The sequence below is a fragment of the Hemitrygon akajei genome, unplaced genomic scaffold (assembly GCF_048418815.1).
Source record: "Hemitrygon akajei unplaced genomic scaffold, sHemAka1.3 Scf000034, whole genome shotgun sequence".
NCBI classification, from domain to species: Eukaryota; Metazoa; Chordata; class Chondrichthyes; order Myliobatiformes; family Dasyatidae; genus Hemitrygon; species Hemitrygon akajei.
The window spans coordinates 3007024-3031251 of record NW_027331920.1 but is presented as its reverse complement, the minus strand read 5'-3'; the positions used below and the strand labels follow the sequence as shown (position 1 = coordinate 3031251).

The 24228-nt window shown below is 45.4% G+C and overlaps 1 protein-coding gene across 1 annotated transcript; it reads left to right on the top strand.

The window, feature by feature from the left end:
* The first annotated feature begins 219 nt into the window (after window positions 1-219).
* On the top strand, window positions 220-23615 carry LOC140719977 (E3 ubiquitin-protein ligase TRIM39-like). Its single transcript, XM_073034890.1, has 5 exons — window positions 220-327; window positions 1555-1577; window positions 1665-1783; window positions 9080-9453; window positions 23550-23615. The coding sequence occupies exons 1-5, from the start codon at window positions 220-222 to the stop codon at window positions 23613-23615; spliced, it is 690 nt and encodes a 229-aa protein (XP_072890991.1).
* The last annotated feature ends 613 nt before the right edge of the window (window positions 23616-24228 follow it).

Here is a 24228-nt window from a genome sequence, read left to right as displayed (position 1 = left end):
GAAGTAGAATGGACTCCAATAGACTGAACTTAACGACAAAAGGTAACAAAACAGACCGATGCAGTATATTAATCTTCACCTTTCCTTCGACAGGAACAGTCACACAGCCTTCAGTCCCACGTCACATCCCAGTTTGCTGAACTGCGCCATATTATCACCGAGAAAGAGCAGAGCTTACTCAGGGATCTCAGGGAAGAAGAGAAGAGGATTCTCAACCCAATGGAGAAAAATCTTCGGGAGATTCAAGAGAATATAAGGTTTATTCAGGAGGAAATCACTAAGTTAAAGGAACAGATGGATCAAAAAGACAGTGTGATATTTCTCAAGGTGAGGGATTATATTTCAATTTGTTTCTGTCAAAGGGCACTAAATGATCAGTGGTATGTTTGAAATAAACACAGCACAGCGGCCAATTCTAACAAATCAATTGTCGCTCTGGTGACCTCACACAGAAGGCAGTGAAGACCAAGTCTCTGGATGCTTTCAAGAGAGAGTTAGATAGAGCTCTTATAGATAGCGGGGTCAAGGGATATGAGGAGAGGGCAGGAACCGGGTACTGATTGTGTATGATCAGCCATGATCACAGTGAATGGCGGTGCTGTCTAGAAGAGCCGAATGGCCTACTCCTGCACCTATTGTCTATTGTCCCAAAATTGGGCTTCCACAACTTTTGTACATCCAAGGACAGAATGCAAATCTCTCTGAAATTATTTACTCTGATCATAACAGAGAGCTGCTGACTGTTTCCTTAATTACCGCATTAAATATCCTCTAAAACTCCCATTAACACCCAGTTCCAGTCACAGGCTGTGAGTGTGTCTGGTGCGGTGGGTGTGAGGATCTCTCTGTCAATCAGTGAGAACAAAGAATGTGACCCGCACACCAGACTTATCCTCCATATCCGGTTTCCATCAAATGGGAATCTTTCACTGTCTCTTTATTTTTTGGATACATTTCACATGGGATTATATCCCATTCTCTATCATAAACAGGCCATTAGGTCCATCTTCTATCCATTTCCCTGCTTCACAAACCTCCTGCCACCTACTCACCGCACCCAGCAACAGTGCCCCGAACTCCCTGGTCCCTCACGTGTTTATCCAGCCTCCCCATTACATTCAATCTCTGCTGTTCAATTTCAGCCACTCCTGTGGCACTGAGTTCCACATCCTCTTCACTAAATTTCTTGTGGCATTTGTTAAAATCCATCTGGAATTACATCACCTCACAAGTCTCCCCATAAATAGAGGTACTTCCTCCACCCGCACACAATCACATACATCACTGATCTTAAATTCCTCCATCCTATCAGCCTGGCGTCATATCCAGATGATAATGCACAGCCTGTCCTGTCTTCCCTGTAAGTTTCATCCTCTCAGAAATGGTCTGACATTCAGAAACTTTCCTTGTAAGTTACCCTGTGGTTCTGTATTGTCCGTGTGTTTGAGTGACTGTGGGAGTGGGAATTTTCAAAACCTTGTAATGATTTGGATGAAATTCATGATGTGGACAGTAAGTCCAAGTCTAATCGGATTTGTGTTTGATTTATTTCAGGAGGAAGCTCGTCGGAACAGGAGGTAGGACATGCTCTTTACTGAAACCCTGATTGGATTTGTAAAATAGTTCAGAATAGCAATTTATAACCAGCAGTTTAATATTTACAGGATTAATGACGATATCGAGGAATTGTCAGTGACAGATGAGACCCTACCGGTTGAAAAATTCGATCACCCCTATTTGTTGAAAACAGTGCTGAGAGAAACGCTTGATACTATTAATCAAGGTAAAACTTACAAAGATTCATTTCTTCTTGTTTATGAAGCTCGATATAGTTCCAATTTGAGGCAAAGATTGTCTGTAATACTGGGCTGAAGGGGAACTGAAGTTTATTCCACATCAACCCCACCGACTGGGAGGCATCACTGTCACATAGTCAGCTGGAGATGTCAGACCCCTGAACACACCAGCACAGGGTCACAATACAATCAATACACGGGACTGGCAAATGAACCACTGTGTCCTGATCCCAGGAACACTGCACTAACACACCAGGACATGAGTTTGGATCTACCAGAGGAACTGGGATTTTAATACTGATGATAATATTGTAGGGAATAAAAGCAGGTATCAGTGTGATGACCGGGATTGTCTGAAAAATACACACGTCCTCTGTTCCCTGTGAGTGCAGACTCTGACTGACACAGGTCTTCCCCCTTCCGGATCAGCATCTCTCACTGTTGTTAGAGGCAGAAGAGGGGGAGTGGTCGTGATCGGGGTCTCAGTCGTCAGGGGAACAGACAGGAGAATCTATTGATGTGAACGGGACACCCAAATGGTATGTTGCCTCCTGGTTGCCAGGGTCAGGGATGCCTCGAATCGTGTCCGCAGCATTTTAGAGAGGGAGGGAAAAGAGCCAGATATCTTGGTAAATTTTGAGACAATGACATTGGAAGTAAAAGCAAAGAGGTCCTGAAAATATAATTTGGAGAGCTTGGTAGAAAGCTCAGAAGCAGCACCTCCAGGGTTGTAATTTCTGGATTGCTGCCTGTGCCACGTGCTGGTGAGGGTAGAAACAGGATAATTTGACAGATAAACATGGCTGAGAAGATGATGCTGGGGACAGGGATTCAGGTTCTTGGATCATTGGGATGGCCTCTGGTGGAGGAATGACCTGCTCAAAAGGGATGGGTCGCACCTCGACCCGAGGGAGACAATATTCTCACAGAGAGGTTTGATAGAGCTGTTGGGGAGGGTTTAAATTAATTTGGTGGGGTGGGGGGTTGGAAGTGGAGTGAAGGGATAAGACTGATGGTAAAAATGCAAAGATAGCGTGCAGTCAGACTGACAGATATGGCGGACAGATGAGAGGAGAAAATTGCAGCCAGCAGGGTGAGTATCAGTGCATTAGAGATGCAGAATTAAAAAGGGTAGCAGATACAGTACACAAAGTGTTATATCTCAATGCATGGAGTATGAGAAATAAGGTGGATGATCTTGTTGCACTATTACCGATTGTCAGGTATGATGTTGTGGCCATCACGGAAACGTGGCTGAAGGATAGTTGTAGTTGGGAGCTGAATGTTCAAGATTACACAATCTATCGGAGGAAGGAAGGAAGGCTGATGGGGTGGTGTGGCTCTGCTGGTAAATCAGCAGCAAGATGTGACATAGGATTGGAAGATGTTGAATCTTGTGGGTTGAGGTAAGGAACTGCAAAAGTAAAAACGACTCTGACACCAGTCATATACAGGCCTCCCAACAGTCAGTGGGTTGAGGCCCACAGATTACAACTGGAAATAGAAAAGGCTGATGAAAAGGACAATGTTATGATAATGATGGGAGATTTCAATATGCAGGTCAATTGGGGAAATCAGATTGGTAAAGGATCTCAAGAGAGTGAGTTTGTTGAATGCAATGTGATGGCTTTCTAGAGCAGTTTGTCGTTGAGCCTACTCGGGGAACAGCTCTACTGGATTGGGTGTTATGTATTGAACCAGAGGTGAGTAGTTAAAAGAACCCTTAGGAAGCAGTGCTCACAACATGACTGAGTTCAACTTGAAATCTGATAAGGAGAAGTGAAGTCTGACATTGTAGTATTTCAGAGAAATGAAAGAAATTACAGTGGTCTGAGAGAGGAGTTGGCCAAAGCAAATTGGAAGGAGATGCTGGCAGGGATGAGAGCAGAGCAGAAATGGTGTCAGTTTCTGGGAAAATGAGAAAGGTGAAGGATAGATGTACTCCAAAAATAAATAAATACTAAAATGGCAAAATAGTAAAACCGTGGCTGACAAGGGAAGACAAGTTAATGTAAAGGAAAAAGAGAGGGGATACAACTAAACAAAAATTAGTAGGAAGACAGAGGATTGGGAAGCTTTTAAATATCTACAGAGAGAAACTAAAAGGATGATTGGGTGGGAAAAAATAAACAAGAAATTGATTTGAATTTAATTGACTTTATTACTTACATCCTTCATATACATGAGGATGAAAAATCTTTACGTTACGTCTCCATGTAAATGTGCAATGTGCAATTTATAGTAATTTATGATGAATTATATGTATAACATGCTGGTCAATATAACATAGAAATACAGATGTGTCATCATGAGTTAATCAGTCTGATGGCCTGGTTGAAGAAGCTGTCCCGGAGCCTGTTGTTCCTGGCTTTTATGCTATAGTACCGTTTCCCGGATGGTAGCAGCTGGAACAGTTTGTGGTTGGGGTGACTCTGGGCTCCAAAGATCTTTCAGGCCCTTTTTACACACCTGTCATTGTAAAACAAGTTAGCAAACTATATCAACTTGTTTTTCAAGTATTGTAAAAAAATAAAACAGAGATGAGAGTGGATATAGGACCAGTAGAAAATGAGGCCGGATAAATAATAACGCGGGATAAAGAGATGGCAGATAAACCAAATATTTTGCACCAGTCTTCACCATGGAAGACACTAGCAGTGTGCCCGGTGTTGAAGAGTGCGAGGAAAGAGAAGTGAGTGCAGTTACTGTTACAAAGGAGAAGGTGCTCAGTGGCTGGAGTTTATGCGAGAAGTGAGGAAGGTGCAAGACAGATATATTCCAAAAAAGAAGAAATTTTCAAATGGAAAAAGGATGCGACCATGGCTGACAAGAGAAGTGAAAGCCAAAGTAAAAGCAAAGGAGAGGGCATTCAAGGAAGCAAAAATTAGTGGGAAGACAGAGGATTGGGAAGTTTTTAAAAGCTTACAAAAGGAAACTAAGAAGGCCATTAAGAGGGAAAAGATGAACTATGAAAGGAAGCTAGCAAATAATATCAAAGAAGATACTAAAAGCTTTTTCAAGTATATAAAGAGTAAAAAAATAGGTGAGAGTGGATATAGGACCAATAGAAAATTATGCTGGAGAAATTGTAATGGGAGATAAGGAGATGGCTGAGGAACTGAACGAGTATTTTCATCAGCCCTCACTGAGGAAGATATCAGCAGTATTCCGGACACTCAAGGGTGTCAGGGAAGAGAAGTGTGCGCAGTCTCAATTACGACAGAGAAAGTACTCAGGAAGCCGAATAGTCTAAGGGTAGATAAATCTCCAGGTCCAGATGGAATGCAACCTTGTGTTTTGAAGGAGGTAGCTGTGGAGATCGCGGAGCAATGATCTTTCAAAAGTCAATAGATTCTGGCATGGTTCCGGAGGAGTGGAAGATTGCAAATGCCACTCTGGTATTTAAGAAGGGGGCAAGGAAGCAAAAAGTGCTTTATGGACCTGTTAGCTTGAGAAATGGTTGGGAAGTTTCTGGAGTCAATTGTCAAGGATGAGGTTACGGAGTATCTGGAGGCATATGACAAGATAGGACAAACTCAGAATGGTTTCCTTAAAGGAAAATCCTGCCTGACAAACCCATTGAAATTTCTTGAGGAGATTACAAGTAGGCTAGACAAGGGAGATGCAGTGGATGTTGTGTATTTGGATTTTCAGAAGGCCTTTGACAAGGTGCCCATGACAAGGCCGCTAAACAAGATAAGAGCCCATGGAATTATAGGAAATTTACATATGTGGATAGAGCGTTGGCTGATTGGCAGGAAACAGAGGGTGGGAATAAAGGATCCCATTCTGGTTGGCTGCCAGTTACCAGTGGTGTTCCACAGGGGTCCGTGTTGGGGCCACTTCTTTTTACGTTGTATATCAACGATTTGGATTATGGAATAGATGGCTTTGTGGCTAAGTTTGCTGATGATACAAAGATAGGTGGAGGGGAGGGTAGTGCTGAGGAAACAGAGAGTCTGTAGAGAGACTTGGATTGATTAGGAGAATGGTCAAAGAAGTGGCAAATGAAATACAATGTTGAAAAGTGTATGGTCATGCATGTTGGTAGAAGAAATAAATGGGCAGACTATTATTTAAATGGAGAGAGAATTCAAAGTTCTGAGATGCAATGGGACTTGGGAGTGCTCGTGCAGGTTGAGTCGGTGGCGAAGAAGGTGAATGCAATGTTGACATTCATTTCTAGAGGAATAGAGTATAGGAGCAAGGAAGTGAGGCTGAGGCTCTATAAGGCACTGGTAAGACCTCACTTGGAATACTGTGTGCAGTTTTGGGCTCCTTATTTAAGAAAGGATGTTCTGACATTGGAGAGGGTTCAGAGAAGATTCGCTAGAATGATTCCGGGAATGAGAGGGTAAACATATGAGGAACATTTGACCGCTCTTGGACTGTACTCCGTGGAGTTTAGAAGAATGAGGGTAACCTCACAGAAACATTTTGAATGTTAAAAGGCATGGACAGAGTGGTTTTGGCAAAGTTGTTTCCCATGGTGGGGGAGTCTAGTACGAGAGAGCATGACTTAAAGATTGAAGGGCACCCATTCAGAAAGGAGATGCGAAGAAATTTTTTTAGCCAGAGGATGGTGAATCTGTGAGTTTCTTGCGGCAATGGAAGCCAAGTCATTGGGTGTATTTAAGACAGAGATTGATAGGTATCTGAGTAGCCAGGGCATCAAAGGTCATGGTGAGAAGGTGGAGGAGTGGGACTAAATGTGAGAATGGATCAGCTCATGATAAAATGGTGAGCAGATTCGAAGGGCCGAATGGCCGGCTTCTGCTGCTTTGTCTTATGGTCTTATTTGAAAGCACCAGTATACGTAATAAGGATCTTGTAGCACAGGTAGAGTTTGGCAGGTACAAACTTAGGCAGGTACGACTTTGGTCGAAGGAATAAAGACATAGACAATTCTGTAAACAGGGCGAAATTCAAAAATCAGAGGTGCAAAGGGACATGGGTGTCCTTGTGCAGGATTCCCTGAAGGTTAACTTGCAGTTTGTGTCAGTGATAAGATTGGCAAACTCAATGTTTGCTTTCATTTCGAGAGGATTAGAGTACAAGAGCAAGGATGTAGTGCTGAGGTTTTAATAAGGCATTGGTCAGACCACACTTGGAGTATTGTGAGCAGTTTTGGTCCCTTCTATCGGAAAACATGTACTGGCATTGGAGGGGGTCCAGAAGATTCACAAGAATGATTCCGGGAATGAAAGAGTTAACATCTGAGGAGTGTTTGTTGGTTCCGGGCCTGTACTCACGCGAGTTTAGAAGAATGGTTGATTTATTATCCCTCTCAACCCTATTCTCCTGCCTCCTCCCCGTAACTTTTGAGACACTGACTAATCAAGAAGTTTACTTATTAACTTCTGCTTTAAAAATCAAACAGGAGAAAATCTGCAGATGCTGGTAATCCAAGCTACACAGGTCCTGATGAAGGGTCTCGCCAGATCTCTCTGACTCATGTCTGGAGAGAGTTGATGCTGGGAGGATGTGGGTGGGTCGAGAACGGTAAGCACAGCCTCCGACTATGGGGATGTCCACTTAGGACAGAGCTGACGAGGAATTCCTTTATCCACAGGATAGTGAATCTGCCACAGGCAACTGTGGATGCCAAATAATTGAGTATATTTAAAGCAGAGTAACACACACAAAATGTTGGGGGAACAGCAGGCCGGGAAGTTTCTATGGAAAAGAATAAACAGTCCACGGTTTAGACTGAAACACTTCATCAGGACCTGTGTTGCTTAAGGGTTCCTGCAAATTCATCCCCTGTACTAATGAGGGGCTGCGAGGGATGGGGTTCTGGGAAAGGGGACAAAGCCATCCTCATCTCCCATCTTTGCCCCCTCTCGCTTCTCATTACGTCTACACACACAGTTCACACACGGTCTTTCCACCCCTCCCCCTCCTGGTTCAATCTGCCATTCATCTCTCCCCTATTGGTTCCCATTATCACCTCCTTTACTGTCACAAACCATCACACTCCCCCACTTCACACTCACAAATGAATGTGAACATTGTATGACGGGCCTGTTCCTGTGCTGTACTGCTCTATGTTCTCTGTTCCCAGTTTCGAAGAATGAGAGGAGATCTCATGGAAACACAAAATTCTTTCAGGGGTCAACAGGCAGGAGTGAGGGAGGATGTTTCCCCTGTCCAGCGGAAAACCCTTGTGGAGACATCTGCTTTTGTCGAATCAAAGGTTCGTGTCGGCCACCTGTGGCCCAGCGGCCTCTCCCCCCGATCCCCGGGGCCGCGCGGCCCGAGTCTCCCCCCCGATATCCGGGGCCGCGCTACCCGAGTCTCCCCCCCGATCCCCGGGGCCGCGCTGCCCGAGTCTCCCCCCGCTCCCCGGGGCAGCGCTGCCCGAGTCTCCCCCCGCTCCCCGGGGCCGCGCTGCCCGAGTCTCCCCCCGCTCCCCGATCCCCGGGGCCGCGCTGCCCGAGTCTCCCCCCGATCCCCGGGGCCGCGCCGCCCGAGTCTCCCCCCGATCCCCAGGGCCGCGCCGCCCGAGTCTCCCCCCGATCCCCGGGGCCGCGCTGTCCGAGTCTCCCCCCCGATCCCCGGGGCCGCGCTGCCCGAGTCTCCCCCCGATCCCCGGGGCCCCGCTGTCCGTGTCTCCCCCCGATCCCCGGGGCCGCGCTGTCCGAGTCTCCCCCCGATCCCCGGGGCCGCGCCGCCCGAGTCTCCCCCCGATCCCCGGGGTCGCGCTGTCCGAGTCTCCCCCCGATCCCCGGGACCGCGCTGTCCGAGTCTCCCCCCGATCCCCGGGGCCGCGCTGCCCGAGTCTCCCCCCGATCCCCGGGGTCTCTCTAATTCTCTGCTTCTCCCCCCGATCCCCGGGGTCTCTCTAATTCTCTGCTTCTCCCCCCGATCCCCGGGGTCTCTCTAATTCTCTGCTTCTCCCCCCGATCCCCGGGGTCTCTCTAATTCTCTGCTTCTCCCCCCGATCCCCGGGGTCTCTCTAATTCTCTGCTTCTCCCCCCGATCCCCGGGGTCTCTCTAATTCTCTGCTTCTCCCCCCGATCCCCGGGGTCTCTCTAATTCTCTGCTTCTCCCCCCGATCCCCGGGGTCTCTCTAATTCTCTGCTTCTCCCCCCGATCCCCGGGGTCTCTCTAATTCTCTGCTTCTCCCCCCCGACCCCCGGGGACTCTCTAATTCTCTGCTTCTCCCCCCGATCCCCGGGGTCTCTCTAATTCTCTGCTTCTCCCCACGATCCCCGGGGCCGGGCTGCCCGAGTCTCCCCCCGATCCCCGAGGACTCTCTAATTCTCTGCTTCTCCCCCCAGTCTCTGTCACCCTGGATGTGGAAACGGCGAATCCGTATCTCGAGGTGTCTGAGGATCGGAAGAGTGTGAGATGGACCTGGACCCGGAGGGATCTCCCTGACACCGGGAAGAGATTCACAAAACGGGCTTGTGTGCTGGGATCGGAGGGATTCACATCGGGGAGACATTACTGGGAGGTGGAGGTGAAGGGGAATCGGGACTGGTGTCTGGGAGTCGCCGCAGAGTCTGTGGAGAGGAAGAGATTGTTCAGTCTGTGTCCGGAGACCGGATTCTGGGTCATCGGGCGGGATGATGACGTGTTATATCGGGATTGTGACGTGTCCGGTCTCCCCTCCCCCGAGTCCCGTCTCCCTGCCGTTCCCATACCCGGGAGGGTGGGAGTTTATCTCAGTTACGAGTCCGGGACAGTTTCATTTTACAACGCGGAGTCCAAGTCCCATCTCCACACCTTCACTGTGAATAAATTCACGGGGAAACTTTATCCTTTCTTCCAGACTGGGGATGTAAACCAGTGGCTGAGAATCTGCTCCGGTTCCGCTCCGGGTCTGTAAACGGGTCGGGTCCCGGGACCGGCGTCAGGAGTAAAGTCCCTGTAAATATAAATGAGTGGAGAGTGCAGCTAAATACGTGGCTAAGGAGATGGTGCAGGAGGGAGGGCTTCATGTTTCTGGACAATTGGGCTTTGTTCCCGGGAAGGTGGGGCCTGTTCCGACGGGACGGTTTGCCCCTGAACTGGAGGGGGACTAACATCCTTGCGGGTAGATTTGCCATTGCTGCTCGGCGGGGGGGGGGGGGGGGGGGGGAGAGGGTGTTACACTAGATTTGCAGAGAGAGGGGAACCAGAGTGTTAGAGCAGATAGTGAGGTGGAGGAGGATAAAGGTCATACGAGGACTGCATGTATAGACAGAAATCAAAGGTTTGTACATTAGGTTGTAAATTAATTTTCAGAGCTTTAGAAATTGTAGAAAATAAAGATTTTCAAAAAGATTTTGATGAAGAACATGACCAGAACATATGTGAAAAATTGGCTACTTCAGTTTTACACCTATCGCAATAATTGTCTATGTTAGGAAATATTTTGGATAGTCTCTCCTTTGTTAAATAGTAACAGTGAACAATTTTAAATTGAATTAAACACTGATTGGTTCATATTAAAGAAGAATTGACCATCTTCATTAACAAAGGTCATATTAAGTTCTCTCTCCCAAACTTATTTAATCTTTAGTGATTAAGGGGATCTGTTTTTTTTTGCAGATTTAATTATTTTTATTATCATTTATTTTGTGATGGTCGATTGATGACATTTGAAGAGTTAATTAGCAAATATTCTCTCTCATACACACTTACTGCAATATCTTCAGGTTAGAGATTTTTACAAAAATAATTATCTCAGTTTCCATATATGCAAGAATCTGATTTGTTGGATACTATATTGAATATGAATCCTTCAGTAAGAGAATTTGTAATTCTCATTGTAGAATTTTTAATTTATTTTTAATACATTAATACAAAAAGATAACCTCCCACCTAAGGTTTATACATGATAGAAATATTCGTTGTTTCAGACGTGATAGAGGGGGAGGGATGAAACGGGGAGGAGTGGCATTACTGGTCAGGGAAAATATCACAGCTGTGCGTAGACAGGACAGCCCGGAGGGCTTGTCTACAGAGGCCATATGGGTGGAGCTGAGGAACGAGAAAGGTGTGACCACACTAATAGGGGTGTATTGTAGACCGCCTAATAGACAGAGAGAATTGGAGGAGCAAATCTGTATAAAGATAGTAGACCGATGTAAGAAACAGGAAGTTGTAATAGTAGGGGATTTTAACTTTCCACATATTGACTGGGACTCCCAAACTGTAAAAGGGCTAGATGGCTTGGAGTGTGTGAAATGTTTTCAGGGAAGTTTTCTAAATCAATATATAGAGGTACCTACGAGAGAGGATGTAATACTTGATCTCCTATTAGGAAACCAGACAGTCAGGTGACAGAAGTATGTGTAGGCAAACATTTTGGGTCCAGTGACCATAATGTCATTAGTTTCAAGTTAATCATGGATAAGGACGGGTCTGGTCCTTGAGTTGAGGTTCTAAATTGGAGAAGGGCTAATTTTGTGGAAATGAAAAAGGATCTAGGAAGAGTGGATTGGGATAAGTTTTTTTTTTCCTGACAAGGACGTGTTCAGTAAGTGGAAGGCCTCCAAATGTGAAATTTTGAGAGTGCAGAGTTTGCATGTTCATGCCAGGATTAAAGGGAAAGTTAACAGGCACAGGGAACCTTGGTTTTCAAGGGATATTGGCGATCTGGTTAAGAAAAAGAGAGAGGTGTATAGCAGGTAGAGGCAACAAAGAGCAAATGAGTTACTTAAAGAGTATAGAAAACGTAAGAAAATACTAAAGAAGGAAATCAGGAAGGGAAAAAGAAGACATGAGGTGGCTTTGGCAGATAATGTGAAGGAAAACCTGAAGGGTTTCTACAAGTATATTAAGAGTAAAAGGACAGTAAGGGACAAAATTGGTCCCCTAGAAGATCAGAGTGGTCGTCTATGTGTGGAGCCTTATGAGATGGGGGAGATCTTAAACAGTTTTTTTGCATCAGTATTTACTCAGGAAACTGGCATAGTGTATATGGAAGGAAGGGAAACAAGCAGTAGTGTCATGGAACATTTGTAGATTAAGGAGGAGGAGGTGCTTACTGCCTTACAGCGAATAAAGGTAGATAAATTCCCTGGGCCTGACTTGATATTTCCTCGGACCTTGAGAGAGACTAGAGTAGAAATTGCAGGGGCCCTGACAGAAATATTTAAAATTTCTTCAGCCACGGGTGCAGTGCCGGAGGATTGGAGGGTAGTTCATGTTGTTCCGTTGTTTAAAAAAGGCTCCAATGGTAAACCAGGTAACTACAGGCCAGTGAGCCTGACATCAGTAGTATGTAAGTTATTGGAGGATGTTCTGAGAGATCGGATTTACAAGTATTTGGACAGCCAAGGGCTGATTAAGGATAGTCAGTACGGCTTTGTGCATGGTAGATCGTGTTTAATGAATCTCGAAGAGTTTCTCGAGGTGGTTACCAACTAAGTAGGTGAAGGAAAGGCTGTGGATGTTGTCCACATGAACTTTAGTAAGGCCTTTGACAAGGTCCCACATGGGAGGTTAGTTCAGAAAGTTCAGACATGAGGTATCCATGGAGAGGTTGGAGAGATTGAAAGAGTGCAGAGATTTACTAGGATGTTGCCAGGTCTTCAGGAGTTGAGTTACAGGGAAAGATTGAACAGGTTAGGACTTTATTCCTTGAAGCGTAGAATAATGAGGGGAGATTTGATAGAGGTTTACAAAGTTATGTGGGGTATAGGTAGTAAATGCGAGTAAGTTCTTTCCATTTAGATTAGGAAAGATAAATATGAGAGGACATGGTTTTAGGGTGAAAGGGGAAAGGTTTAGGGGGAACATTAGGAGGATCTTCACTCAGAGAGTGGTGGGAGTGTGGAACGAGCTGCCATCTGACATGGCAAATGCAGGCTCACTCTTAAGTTTTAAGAATAAATTGGATAGATACCTGGATGGGAGAGGTCTGGAGGGTTACGGACTGGGTGCAGGTCAATGGGACGAGCGGAATAAAGTTTCCACACAGACTAGAAGCACCAAATGGCCTGTTTTCTGTGCTGTAGTGTTCTATGGTTCTATGGAGTGAAATAAACACGAAATAAGAATTGTCGATTGATTAATTTTAACTCGTTCACCGCATCCGTCAACCGAACAGAAACACCGGGGATTCAGCAGCAGTTGCGGGCGGCGGGTCCTGAGCTCCCCCGGGTCCTAAAGTCCACCCGTAATGAGACTGGTTAAATGGGACAAGTGGGGGCGGTGCTGACCAGAAAAGACAGTGAAGATTGTTGATTAAGTTCATCTGCCATTTCTTTGTCCCCCATTACTACTTCACCAGCATCATTTTCCAGTGGTCCAGTATCAACTCTCATCTCCCTTTCACTCTTCATGTAACTGAAAACTAAACTTTTAGTATCCTGATTTATATTACTGGCCAGTTCGCCCTCATATTTCGTCTTGACCATTCTTATGGCTTTTTTCGTTGCCTTTTGTTGGATTATAAGAGCATCCCAATAATCCATCATCCCACTCACCTTTGCTACCCTATATGTCATTTCCTTAGGTTTAACACAATTATTACATGCCTTTTCCAGCTCAAACTGTGAATTGATTTAAAGTCAGTCCCATAATTTAATAGTTTTTATTTGAAAACTATCTACCCTCGCAAACATTGTACTGAAGACTGCATTTGATTTTTCTTCAGCCTTATACGCTTCACATTGAAATAGTATGTGTTTCGACAGATTCATAATGACAAAATGTACACGACACAGAATGAAGTTTTCCAATTAGTTACAAGGCATAATTAAGCATAGTGTGGACATTTCTATGTCATGTCAATATCATTCCTTCCCTTGTTTTAAGCCCTTCTTCTATAAACCCAACAGGTTTATGTATTCTGTAAAGGTGTCTGTCCTTATGTCCATTATCCTACGTCTTGCTATAAGCCCCTAATTCTTAACACTACCAACCCTTTAGCTTCTAATTTGCTAAGTGGAAGGTCTATATCCACAGCTTAACATTTAACAGCTTTTGGTGCTAAACAGTCAACATCATCATTTCCCTCAACAGTGTGATGTTCAGGGCCCATAATGTGCAGACATATAAATCAAACTTTATCTATGAAATACCGTTTGACATGTTTCCAACAGTCAATCTGACCTACTGCCAGAATGACCTGTTTAAGATTTATCAAAACGGAAATGTATTCTGAACAAATTATAAGGACCAATTTCCTCTACCCACTGTAAGCCTAAACTGTTGGCAAATAATTCTGCTTCCTATGCTGATAAATGGCTATAAGTCATTTCTTTATCATTACCTGCAATTCAGGCACACAAAAGCAGCCACACCAACATACCCAGTTAACTTATCTTTGGATTCTTCTGTAAAAATGGTTACTGTATAATAATAACTTTCATTCATATACTAATGAACCAACAGACTGTCAGGCAGAACCGAATCCGATCGTGTAACCTAAAATCAACTGAAGTCATTGGAAAAAACAAGGTGTGGTTACAGAGAAAGCTACAGTGGGACATATTGTATCATCAAATACACCCGTATTCCCAGCGTGATAAGAACCCAGCCACTCAGAACAAAAAACACTCTTCTTGTGATGTCCCCAACCGTCCTCCAGCACACCTTTAACAGGATAATCATTTGCTTGCCCCCGCAAATTAATCCAGTATGTTGACATCAACTTGAACCTCTGTTACTTTGAGGGCAATTGTCTCATTGCAATCAGTAAAGCCAAAACAGGAGACAACATTACTGCACCAGAACACAATCTTAAAGTCTGTAATTGTATCACATACAAACATTTTTAATTTGAAAATGAAGCTGATCCACAAGCCACACAGACTTAATCAAGAACAGATCAAATTAAACAAATATAATTGGTCAACAAAGATTTTCATGTTGCACCCAAGAATACCCACATAGATGTCTGAGGAGATTTAAAGCTACTTTACATTTATCAATTATTTTACTGATAGGTGCTTCCATGTCAGCTTATTATCCACCCACATACTGAGAAATCTTACCACTGACACTTCCTCAAGATATTAATCATATAATTTTAAATCAAGTGCAAGTCTATTAATGCTGTTTGTAAACCACGCAGTGTTTTAACGACTGAAAGCTTAAGATTATCATCAATCGGCCCACTGTCTGACCTATTAATTGTAAATTGCAATTAATACCTCTAATCTATAAAGCTACGTCATCTGTATATTGTGATTTACCCAGGGTATCCCATTTTTCCATCTCAGAGAAAATATCGTTAATCATAATATTAAATAATAAAGGGCTACAAATACTGCCTTGTGGGATCCCATTCTCTATCTCATAGAAACACAAACATAACATGCCGACCGGTGCTTGGACAGTCCATCCCAAAAAAACTCATAAAAATTATACAATGTCCCCCTCACTCCTAATTTAATCAAAAGTCCTTTCTTCCATATCATTTCCCTTTTCAGTATCAAGAAATACTGCTATTACAACATCTTTATTTAATTGTGTTTTCCGAATATCATCTTCCAAACCTAAAACTGAATCTAATGTCATTTCACCCTTCCAAAATTCACTCTAATAAAACACTTTATCACCACTCTTTCCAAAATATAACTCAAGCGCTTGATTACCATACATTCCATAAGTTTACGTAAATGAGACATTCACGATATAGGGCCATAACTAGAAGGATCAAATGGGGATCTGCCAGGTTTTAGAATAGGCACTACTATTTCCATTTTCCATGAGGAAAGTAGATGCACAATTCAAACATTTAATATTTTCACAAAAGAGAATTATATACAATTACAATTTCAAATATCACTCTGTCCTGGGGACACCTGACCTGCATTATTAATAGACTTCTTAAATTCATACAAATAAATCTCTCCATCAGTGATACCATCATTGCTACAGCTGACTTCCAGCACATCAGGGTATTCACTGAAAAAACATATCCCTACATTGTTTAACTTCATCACTTAAGTTATCCTGATTATGAATGCATTACGTTTTCTCTACTGTGTCGTGCCTTCAATAAAAAAAATTAAAAGAGAGATTCCAGTGAGAAATAGATAGAACATAGAACAATACAACACAGTACAGGCCCTTCGGCCCACAATGTTGTGCCGACCCTTAAACTCTGCCTCCCTAAGCTTAAATTCCTCCATATACCTGTCTAGTAGGCTGTTAAATGTCACTAGTGTAACTGCCTCCACCACTGACTCGGGCACTCTCCGAGTATAAAGTCTTCCTCTAATATCCCCCCCTGAACTTCCCTCCCCTTACCTTAAAGCCATGTCCTCTTCTATTGAGCAGTGGTGCCCTGGGGAAGAGGCGCTGGATGTCCACTCTATCTATTCCCCTTAATATCAACTATAGCTCTATCATTTCTTCTCTCATCCTCCTTCTCTCCAGAGAGTAAAGCCCTAGCTCCCTTAATCTCTGATCATAATCCATACTCTCTAAATCAGGCAGCATTCTGGTAAATCTCCTCTGTACCCTTTCCAATGCTTCCACATCCTTCTTATAGTGAGGTGACCAGAACTGGACAGAGTACTCCAAGTGTGGCCCAACCAGAGTTTTATAGAGCTGCATCATTACATTGCGACTCTTAAACTCTATCCCTCGCCTTATGAAAGCTAACCTCTCATAAGCTTTCTTAACTACTCTGTTTACCAGTGAGGCAACTTTCAGGGATCTGTGGACATGTAGCCCCAGATCCCTCTGCTTCTCCACACTTCCAAGTATCCTGCCATTTACTTTGTACTCTGCCTTGGAGTTTGTCCTTCCAAAGTGTACCACCTCACACTTCTCCAGGTTGAACTCTATCTGCCCATTCTCAGCCCTCTCCTGCATCCTATCCATGTCTCTCTGCAATCTTTGACAATCCTCTGCACTATCCACAACACCACCAACCTTTGTGTCTTCTGCAAACTTAGCAACCCATCCTTCTACCCCCACATCCAGGTCGTTAATAAAAATCACGAAAATTAGGGATCCCAGAATTGATCCTTGTGGGACACCACTAGTCACAACCCTCCAATCCTAATGTACTCCCTCCACCGCAACTCTCTGCTTTCTGCAGGCAAGCCCATTCTGAATCCACCTGGTCAAACATCCCTGGATCCCATGCCTTCTGACTTTCTGAATAAGCCTACCGTGTGGAACCTTATCAAATGCATTACTAAAATACATGTAGATCGCATCCACTGCACTATCCTCATCTATATGGCTGGTCACCTCTTAAAAGAACTCCATCAGGCTTGTTAGACACGATCCGCCCTTCAGAAAGCCATGCTGACTGTCACTGACCAGACCATGATTCTGTAAATGCGAATAGATCCTATCTTTGTGAATCTTTTCCAACAGCTTTCCCACCACAGATGTAAGGCTCAATGGTCTATAATTATCCGGACTATCCCTAATACCCTTTTTGAACAAGGGGACAGCATTCACCTCTCTCCAATCCTCTGGTACCATTCCCGTGGACAATGAGGACATAATGATCCTCGCCAGAGGCTCAGCAATCTATTTCCTCGCCTCGGATGCAGAACTGGGAAGTGGCAGATGGAGTTCAACACAGATGAAGAGATTCATTTCTGCAGGTCAAATTTGAACACAGAATATAGTATTAATGTTAAGCCTCTTGGCAGTGTGGAGGGTCAGACAGATCTTGGGGTCCATGTCCATACGACACTCAAAGCTGCTGTGGAAGTTGGCAGTGTTGTTAAGAAGGCGTCTGGTGTGATGGTCTTCATCAACCGTGGGATTGAGTTCAAGAGCTGTGAGGTGATGTTGAAGCTATATTTCTACTAACCTGTACATCAGTAATTGTACCCCAACACGGCAGGGCTGTGGGCTTAGTTGGACCCCACTTGGGAGTCCTGTGTTCAGTTCTGGTGGCCTCACTACAGGAAGGATGTGGATACTATAGAGAGTGCAGAGTAGATTTACAAGGATGTTGCTCTTGGATTGGAGAGCATGCCTTATGAGAATAGATTGAGTGAACTTGGCCTTTCCTTCTTGGAGCGACGGAGGATGAGAGGTGACATGATAGATGTGTATAAGATGATGAGAGGCTTTGACCATGTGGATAGCCAGAGGCATTTTCCCAGGCTTGAAGTGACTAACATGATAGATAGATAGATAGATAGATAGATAGATAGATAGATAGATAGATAGATAGATAGATAGATAGATAGATAGATAGATAGATAGATAGATAGATAGATAGATAGATAGATAGATAGATACTTTATTCATCCCCATGGGGAAATTCAACATTTTTTCCAATGTCCCATACACTTGTTGTAGCAAAAACTAATTACATACAATACTTAACTCAGTAATAATATGATATGCATCTAAATCACTAACTCAAAAAGCATTAATAATAGCTTTTAAAAAAGTTCTTAAGTCCTGGCAGTTGAATTGTAAAGCCTAATGGCATTGGGGAGTATTGACCTCTTCATACTGTCTGAGGAGCATTGCATCGATAGTAACCTGTCGCTGAAACTGCTTCTCTGTCTCTGGATGGTGCTATGTAGAGGATGTTCAGGGTTTTCCATAATTGACCGTAGCCTACTCAGCGCCCTTCGCTCAGCTACCGATGTTAAACTCTCCAGTACTTGACCCACGACAGAGCCCGCCTTCCTTACCAGCTTATTAAGACGTGAGGCGTCCCTCTTCTTAATGCTTCCTCCCCAACACGCCACCACAAAGAAGAGGGCGCTCTCAACAACAGACCTATAGAACATCTTCAGCATCTCACTGCAGACATTGAATGACGCCAACCTTCTAAGGAAGTACAGTCGACTCCGTGCCTTCCTGCACAAGGCATCTGTGTTGGCAGTCCAGTCTAGCTTCTCGTCTAACTGTACTCCCAGATACTTGTAGGTCTTAACCTGCTCCACACATTCTCCATTAATGATCACTGGCTCCATATGAGGCCTAGATCTCCTAAAGTCCACCACCATCTCCTTGGTCTTGGTGATATTGAGACGCAGGTAGTTTGAGTTGCACCATATCACAAAGTCCTGTATCAGTTTCCTATACTCCTCCTCCTGTCCATTCCTGACACACCCCACTATGGCCGTGTCATCAGCGAACTTCTGCACATGGCAGGACTCCGAGTTATATTGGATGTCTGATGTGTACAGGGTGAACAGGACCAAGAGAGTACGGTTCCCTGCGGCGCTCCTGTGCTGCTGACCACCGTGTCAGACCTACAGTCTCCCAACCGCACATACTGAGGTCTATCTGTCAAGTAGTCCACTATCCAATCCACCATGTGAGAGTCTACTCCCATCTCCGTTAGTTTGTGCTTTAAGATCTTGGACTGGATGGTGTTAAAGGCACTAGAGAAGTCAAGGAATGTAATCCTCACAGCACAACTGACCCCATCTAGGTGAGAGAGTGATTTGTGCAGCAAATACGTGATAGCATCCTCCACTCCCACCTTCTCCTTATACGCAAACTGAAGCGGATCCCGTGCGTGCCTGGTTTGTGGCCTCAGATTCTGTATTATCAGCCGCTCCATGGTCTTCATCACGTGCGACGTCAAGGCAACAGGTCTGAAGTCATTCAACTCCTTTGGTTGTGGTTTCTTCGGTACCGGGACAATACAGGATGTTTTCCACTGTCTGGGTACTCTTCTCTGATCTAGACTCATGTTGAAGATTCGCTGTAGTGGTTCTCCCAGTTCAGTCGCACAGGCCCTCAGTAATCGTGGGGAAACTCCATCCGGTCCAGCCGCCTTGCTGGTACAGATCTTCCTCAGTTGACCTTCCACCTGTGCAGCCGTAATCCTGGGGACGTAGTTTTAATCTGCTTGGAAGTCGGTACCGAGGGCATGTCAGGGGTAAGTTTCTTACACAAAGACTGGTGGGTGCATGCAATGTACTGCCTGCAGCGATGGTGGAGGTGGATACAATAGGATATTTTAAGAGACTCTTAGATAGGTTCATGGAGCTTAGAAACAGAGGGATATACGATCAGGAAATTCTAGGCAGTCTCTAGAGTAGGTTAAATGGTCGGTACAACATTGTGGGCTGAAGAGCCTGTAATGTGCTGTAGATTTCTGTGTTCTGTGTCAAAGACAGGCAGAGGGATTAGTTTAAATGGACAGGAGGACAGGGTGGAAAGGTTGGGCCGAAGGGCCTGTGTTAATGCCGTAAGGGAGGGGTTCTGTCCCAAACATCTCTATTCCCCACAATGTATGCTGCCCGACTTGACAACGTTCTTGAAAAAGTTGCATTCAGTTCCGCTTAGCATTCTGTACAAAGGATGTTTTGTGCTGGAAGAGTGCAGAGGAGATTCATCATGATTGAGGGGGCTTGTGTTCATAAGTCCATAAGTCATAGGAACAGAATGAGGCCATTCAGCCCATTGAGTCAGCCACCTTTCCATCATGGCTGATCCCAGATCGCACTCAATTCCAGATATCTGACCTCCCGCCATATCCTTTGACGCCCTGACCGATCAGGAAACGATCAACTTCCGCCTTGAATATACCCACACACTCAGCCTCCACCGCAGTCTATGGCAGAGCATTCCAAAGATCCAATACTGTCTGGCTAATAAAAAAATAAACTGCTTACCTCTGTTTGAAAAGGTGGCCCCTCGACTTTGTGGCTGTGCCCCACCACAGGAAATACCTTCTCCACATCCACCTTATCCAGTCCTTTCAACATTCGGTAGGTTTCAATGAGATGCCCTTGCATTTTTCTGAGTTCCAGTGAACATACGGTCAAAACTGCCAAGTGCTCCTCACATTTTAACCCCTTTATTCCCGAAATCATCTTTCTGAACTTCCTCTGGACTCTCTCCAATGACAACATATCCTGTCTGAGATGTGGGGCCCAACACTGTTGACAATACTCCAAGTGCGGCCTGACTTGTGTCTTATAAAGCCTCAGCATTATCTCGTTGCTGTTATGTTCATGGGGTGATATTGGACTGTGATGATCTGCAGGGGGATTTTGGAATCCGAGTTCATAACTCCCAGATAGCGGTTTCGTTGTCAGGCAGTGATGCTGCAGTTGTATAAATCTCTAGTTTAACCACATCTTTAGAATTGCATTCGAAGACAGGAATAATGCGGAGGTTTTTGATGCTGAGTGGAAGAGGCTTAACAGGATGCTGCCTGGATAAAGTGAGACCAGACAATCTCGGGGAATTTTCTCCGGAGTGGCAGAGGCTGAGGGAGGTCTGACAGACGTTTACAGGAATGTGAGAGACACAGACAGAGTGGACAGCCGGGATTTTTTCTCTAAGGAGGAAATGTCCAATGCCAGTGGGCATGCAGTTCAGGAGAAAGGGGGATCACATCCTCATTGGTTCTTTCTGCACTATTTAAGTATATTGTAATTTTGTGTATTTTGTATCTTTTCTCTGCATAGCTGCTGTTGAAAAAGAAAACAATTAGAGAAAGAAAATGATGTTAAAAACCTGACTCGGGATGTTTAAAGGAGATTTGCGTTTCAAGTTTTGTTTTTCATTCCCATAGTGGTGGGTGTCTGGAGTGAATATCGGGTGGTGGTGGAGACCGATGTGATGGAGGTATTAGATACCACGTGAATGTGAGGAGACTGGAGGGATGTGTTCCTTGTGTAGGCAGAAGGGATTGGTTTAGTAAGGCATGAAGTGACCAGTTCAATTGGTTCAGAACAACACAGTGAGCAGAAGGGCCTGTTCAAGGACAAGTACAGCAAGCAGAGCAGGTAAACTGGATAACGTGATCCCACTCAGAGAACAGACTGTGACGTCAGTGGATATATGCCGGCATCACAGTTCTCTCACCAAAGATACTTCACTGCTGGATAAAATGAAGTTTGTGATGTTTATAACCAATGTGGTGAATTGTACTGATCAGACATCTCATCCTACTGAGGAAATTAAAATCATTGTGAAAGCTGCAGAAAGGTATCTTGTTGTAACTGGTGTTATGTGGGAAGCTTTAAATGAAGTTTTGTTGGGTGGGGTATCTGTATCCCAGTCTACTTGTGAACATGCATAATAGTATTAAAATATACCAAGGAAATGCAAGAAATCTGATTTATAATGGTCAAGACTTTAAGAAGTTTATTTCTGATTTTCAGATTCTTCCAATGTCATATCTTTTCAGGAAACCAGCACATTTTAAATTTTTATTCCTGTGGAGGATTATATTGTCGTTAGGCTTGACAGGTTAGTTGGTGGAGGGGTTAGTTAGTTAGTTGGCAGTTTTATAAGGAAAGGGGCAGGGTATAGAGTTGTGAATGGGAATAAAATGTATGACGCACGTGTAGTAGAAATTCTTGATTCAACAGGTATGTATGTAGTTTCTTGTGTGAAAATATTAACTTTTTGAATCGTATTTGGAGGTTTGGCCATCCACTTTCCTCATGGAAAATGGTTGTAGTAGTATCCATTCTAAAACCTGCAGCTCCCCGTCTGATCCTCCTTGTTATAGGCCAATATCATGAACGTCTCTTTTATGAAAACTTGTGGAATGTGTGGTAATCGAGAGTTTGCATTTTTTTGATAAAAGAGTTGATTTCACGTTTTATCAGACGGGAATTCTGAAAACTTTCGAATCAGTTTGGGGTTTGGAAGATTATATTAGGAAACACAGTTAAACAAAGATCAACACGTACAAACCAGCTGGAGGAACTCAGCAGGTCAGGCAGCGTCCGTGGAAACGAGCAGTCAACGTTTCGGACCGAAGCCCTTCGTCAGGACTGACGAAGGAGGGGGCAGGGGCCCTACAAAGAAGGTGGGTGAGGGTGGGAAGGAGAAGGCTGGTAGGTGCCAGGTGAAAAACCAATCAGAGGAAAGATCGAGGGGTGGGAGTGGGGAAGCACGGAGGGGATAGGCAGGAAAGGTGAAGAAGGAATGTAAGGGGAAAGCACTATGGGTAGTAGAAGAAGGCAGAATCATGAGAGAGGTGATAGGCAGCTGAAAGACCAGGCAGAGAGAAAGTGGGATGGGGGAAGGGAGGGGGAGGTAATTACCGGAAGTCGGAGAATTTGGTGTTTACGCCAAGGGGCTGGAGACTACCCAGACGGTAGATGAGGTGTTGTTCCTCCAACCTGGGTTTAGCCTCATCATGGAGGTAGAGGAGGCCATGTATGGACATATCCGAATGGGAATGTGAAGAAGAGTTGAAGTGGGTGGCAACCGGGAGATCCTGTCTGTTGTGACAGACGGAGCGGAGGTGCTCGACGAAGCGGTCCCCCAATCTGCGTCGGGTCTCACCGATGTAGAGGAGGCCGCACCGGGGGCACCGGATGGAATAGATGCCCCAACAGACTCACAAGTGAAGTGTTGCCTCACCTGGAAGGACTGTCTGGGGCCCTGAATGGTGGTAAGAGAGGAGGTGTAGGGACAGGTGTAGCACTTACACTTGCAGGGATAAGTACCCGGTGGGAGATCTGTGGGGAGGGACGTGTGGACCAGGGAGTCGCGGAGGGAACGATCCCTGCGAAAAGCAGAGAGTGGTAGAGAGGGAAAGATGTGCTTAGTGGTGGGGTCCTGTTGAAAATGGCGGAGGATAATATGCTGGATCCGGAGGCTGGTGGGGTGATAGGTGAGGACGAGGGGAGCACGGTCCCTGTTGTGGTGACGGGAGGATGGGGTGAGGGCCGGAATGCATCCGGTGCTCCCGGTGTGGCCATCCACACCGCAATGCCATTAGCCCAGGAGTCAGTGTAGATGTGGATTGGTCCGGTGGTGTTTTGGAGGGGGAGGGCTACTGCTGCCAGCTCGGCAAGTTGACTGGAGCCCCCCTCCCTCTCTGTGGTAAATTTTACCCGTGGCGGGATGAAGTGCTGCCGCTGTCCACAATGGTCTCCCCCTTTCCAGCGGCTGGAGCCGTCTGTGAACCAGGCGTGCAGTTTGTCGTCGGGATGGATGGAATCGAAGGGTTGACCCCAACACGCTGAGGAGGGTTGTACCTTGGGGATGTCCGGGGCAGGGTTCTGGGACGGGGGAAAGGCATGACTTTTTCATGGAGGCGGCTGACCCCTTCGGGACCGGGTTCAGCCCGCTCCGCAATGTAGCTTCCACTGGACAATGGAGGACGGCCCTGTCTGTGGGAGGAATCAGGGGACCTGACCCATCGCATTATGGGGAGGTGGGGGCGGAGGACGACAGGGTCGATGCCTGTTTGGTGTTCTGTGTCGATGAACGCCAGGTAACAGGCTAGTAGCTGGCGCTCGAAGGGGCTGTAGCGCGCTATGCGGCGGGATTGCCTGGGAGGATGGTGTGCTGGGCACCTGTATCGACAAGTGCCATCCACCTCTGCGTGTTTCCCTTTCCCCAGTGTACTACGACAGGTATATGTGGCCTCAGGTCCCCCGGGCGGGAGAGGGCGAGAGAGCAAATGCACCGGGGGCCCTGGCCATCATCCTATGGGGGGGGGGGAGAAGGTCTGCCACCCCTGTGGTGAGGCGCCTTGGTGGCTGAGGTGGGGCATTTCCTGTCTCAGAAAATCTCTGAGTTCTGTCCTCAGGCAGTTTCAGGTAAGGGAGGTGCAGAGGGT

Excerpts from the sequence above, each read along its gene's own strand:
- LOC140719977 (XM_073034890.1), top strand. The coding sequence starts at position 220 with ATGGAGAAAAATCTTCGGGAGATTCAAGAGAATATAAGGTTTATTCAG. Across the intron at positions 1,784-9,079 it reads GCTTGATACTATTAATCAAG|TCTCTGTCACCCTGGATGTG; the intron begins GTAAAACTTACA and ends TTCTCCCCCCAG. Across the intron at positions 9,454-23,549 it reads CCGTTCCCATACCCGGGAGG|CGGCTGGAGCCGTCTGTGAA; the intron begins GTGGGAGTTTAT and ends CCCCCTTTCCAG.